General features: G+C 46.2%; 1 protein-coding gene across 1 annotated transcript; it reads right to left on the bottom strand.

Annotated features, from left to right (window-relative positions):
- Nucleotides 1-2,973: 2,973 nt before the first annotated feature.
- LOC123816655 (keratin-associated protein 4-12-like) lies at nucleotides 2,974-3,408 on the bottom strand. The gene has a single exon (XM_045835697.1). The coding sequence runs from the start codon at nucleotides 3,406-3,408 to the stop codon at nucleotides 2,974-2,976; it is 435 nt and encodes a 144-aa protein (XP_045691653.1).

Below are 3,408 nucleotides of genomic sequence, written 5' to 3' on the forward strand. Positions count from 1 at the left end.
GGTTCCCTGCCGTTAGAAAGCAAGTTTGCACCTGGCTGGACTCCGGGAGTGACATTATAAAGAACGCATCGACCACGTCTTCCCTGGCATACCAGTGTGCAAGGCTTCCCGCACTTCCTGTAGCAGGGTGTCCAACCTGTGGCCCGCGGGCTGCATGCAGCTCAGAAGCACTATGAATGCGGCCCAACACAAAATCGTAAATTGACTTAAAACATTATGAGATTCTTTTGTGATGACATGTCACAATGTGTTTAATGTGTGGCCCAAGAGAGCTCTTCTTGTTCCAGTGTGGCCCAGAGACGCCCGAAGTTGGCCACCAAAAGTTCTTATGTATTAGTTACAGCCGAAGCCATTGGAGCAGTGGTTTTGTTTAATCCCCAAGTTCACTGTTAGCCCCTGCGAACTGTCCTCCCACACCCTGGCCAGACAGGACTTTTGCATGGAGTTCAAGGGAGTGAAAACTCTTGCTTCAGCCATTTCCCTAGTTGGAACGGCCATCTCTCCTCGTGCTTCCGGAGTTCTATATGGCTCAGGACCTCGAAGGGCGTGAGAAGTTCCAGAGGGTCGTTTAACGTAGCCAGATTTTCACTTCCTTAAAACCCACCTCAGCTGTGCATTCGGGTACAGTTGATGGGTGCAGTCACTCCTCCCCACTCATAACTATTTCTGCCTTGGCTCCCTCTACCACAGTGTCTCCAGTGTCACCTTTGGTCCACTCAGAACGCCGTGACGCTCCCTGGTAGGGATCCCTGTACACTGGGTGCCTGCAGGTGGTAATCCTAAGAGTTCTGTGTGCTGCTCTCTGGCTCATTTGCCCAAACCACTGCACAGGTCTTTAGGCCCAGGGGAAACTGCCCCTTGCTGTTATGAGCCCTGGGTGTTGAGCTATTCCTTGCTGCTTTCTGTATACTCTCGCTAGCCTTTTGTAAATAGTCCTTTTATTGCCCCAGACTTAGCATGCTGTCTCTTCCCTTCGTGAGCCAATTCTTGTAAAAACAGGAAATCATGAGCTTTATATACTTTAACTGAAAAGGCAGTATAAAAACCTATGTTCTTTGATTGAGCTCTAGCCTATAAAGCACGGTGTTGAAACCAGAGCCTGCACGCTATAGTTAGCAGTACCGAAGAAGGACGTATGGGAGGATGAAAAATTTGTCCATCCTAGCACGTGGAAAGACAAGGCTGTCCTCTGTAGAGTGCGGGAGAGCAAGGGGAAAGCATGAAGCTGAAAGTGTCCGTGAGACACTTCTGGAATATGCTGAGACTGTAACACTCAACTTTTGATGGGGTGAAGCCCACTTTATATCAGCCTCTATTCGGCATGTCTTTTGATGCTTTAGAACCTCTAAGAAATTTTTAGAGATAACAATCAACTCTTAGTTCCATTTATTACATGGAATTATAACAAAGCTAATATGTATAACTCCGATATATGTGAAATTTGAATTTAAAACATTTTTAATATACTTCAGATTATGAACCAACATTTATGGGCTCTTATGTTTGTATAAAAATGATATTATTAGCCCTGGCTGGCGTAGCTCAGTGGATTGAGCATGGGCTGCGAACCAAAGTGTCGCAGGTTCGATTCCCAGCCAGGGCACATGCCTGGGTTGCAGGCCACAGCCCCCAGCAACTGCACATTGATGTTTCTCTCTCTCTCTCTCTTTCTCCCTCCCTTCCCTCTCTAAAAATAAATAAATAAATAAATACTTTTTAAAAATGATATTATTGTATATATTGTGACATGTTTTCCCAGCAAAGGAGGGCCATTCCTACCTGAGTTTGGTGGTAAGAAAATTAAGTTTCAAAGAAATATCCTGCGCATGTCTTTTTAAGTAAGAACAAGCATCAAGAAGGCAGGAAACTTCAGTAACACGAGAGGCTAACACCAGGAAGGAGTTCAGTCTTGAAATACTAAAATGTTGAACATCTATTATTAAAGAGTTAAAATTCTCATGGAAAAGTTGCCAGGGACTTTATCCCTTTCCAGAAATCTGGAGTTAGAGGGTACACTTAGTGTGCCCTCTGAGAGAAAGTGTATTGTTTGGAGAGGAAAGGAGGGGCAAAGGGAGGGAGGGAGAAAAACAATACTTGAGCTAAGTAGGACAACCCAAATTTACACAACCAGGAATGGACCATACTGGAAGTAGAAATATAGCCAAATGAAGTTTAGGTGACTTTATGATGTTCAACCCACTGGGGTTATTAAGGGACATTTGAGACATACCAAAGCTTAATTTTGAGTGATAGAGGGTGGTGAAACACTTGTGCAAACTTTCTTTGCCGTTCTGTCAAAGAGAACATGATGCTAAGGTCATATTCTAGACCAAGGTAGTGTTTCAATAACAGTAACAATAAGAATTATATTTATTGAGAATTTACCTTATGCTCCCTACCCTGTACTAAGTGTATTACATGGATTATGCCTTTTGAACCTTGAAGAACATAATGCATTATTCCCATTTCAAAGAGAAAAAAAACACGGAGGCTTGAAAACATTAAATAACTTTGCCCTTGTCATGCAATGAATGCCCAGTGGAATCTCGGCCCTGACATAAGTAACTGCTCTTGAACTTGCTGGCCTACATTTGGTGCAACATTTCTTGGTGAGAAGTGATAGGTATATACACACCTGCACACACACACACCAAGTCTTTAACAAATCAGGACAGTTCAATATCAGGGGGAATAGCTGTTTATTAAGAACATATGGAAACAATGTTATACGAGATTGTCACATTCAGGATGAGACATTGTTGGTCTTAAAATAGGTACATCTGAGCCTGGGTTAAAATCATTGGACAAACATGTTTTGATTTCCCATTTCCTAATACTGAACACCAACTCTGAATGCCGAATCAGAAGAGTTGGCAGCTAGTAGTTCATTCCCCAGTCACTGGCTGTCACTCCAGCACATGTTGTAGAACTTAGGAGGACAGCCATATTGTGACAAAGATTATAGGCTAAGACTCAGCAGTCAGAGACGGCGCAGCACATGGGGCGGGGGCAGGTGGAGATGACACAGGTGGGGCGGTAGCAGTTGGTGTGGCAGCACACCTGGCCACAGGGTGGGCGGAGGCAGCAGGAGGGGCAGCAGCAGGGGCGGCAGCAGCTGGAACCACAGCAGCTGGAGCCACAGCAAGAGGGGCGGCAGCAGCTAGAAATGCAGCAGGAGGGGCGGCAGCAGCTGGAGCCACAGCAGCTGGAGCCACAGCAAGAGGGGCGGCAGCAGCTAGAAATGCAGCAGGAGGGCCTGCAGCAGCTGGAGCCACAGCAAGAGGGGCGGCAGCAGCTAGAAATGCAGCAGGTGGGGCGGCAGCAGCTGGACACGCAGCAGCTGGGGCGGCAGCAGCCTAGGCCACAGCCCTGGCCGGAGCAGACGGATCCACAACAGGAGCTGACCAT

This window comes from Phyllostomus hastatus, unplaced genomic scaffold, assembly GCF_019186645.2.
Source record: "Phyllostomus hastatus isolate PE091 unplaced genomic scaffold, TTU_PhHast_1.1 phas_contig_210, whole genome shotgun sequence".
NCBI classification, from domain to species: Eukaryota; Metazoa; Chordata; class Mammalia; order Chiroptera; family Phyllostomidae; genus Phyllostomus; species Phyllostomus hastatus.

Coding starts and splice junctions, on each gene's coding strand:
- LOC123816655 (XM_045835697.1), bottom strand. CDS start 3,408: ATGGTCAGCTCCTGTTGTGGATCCGTCTGCTCCGGCCAGGGCTGTGGC.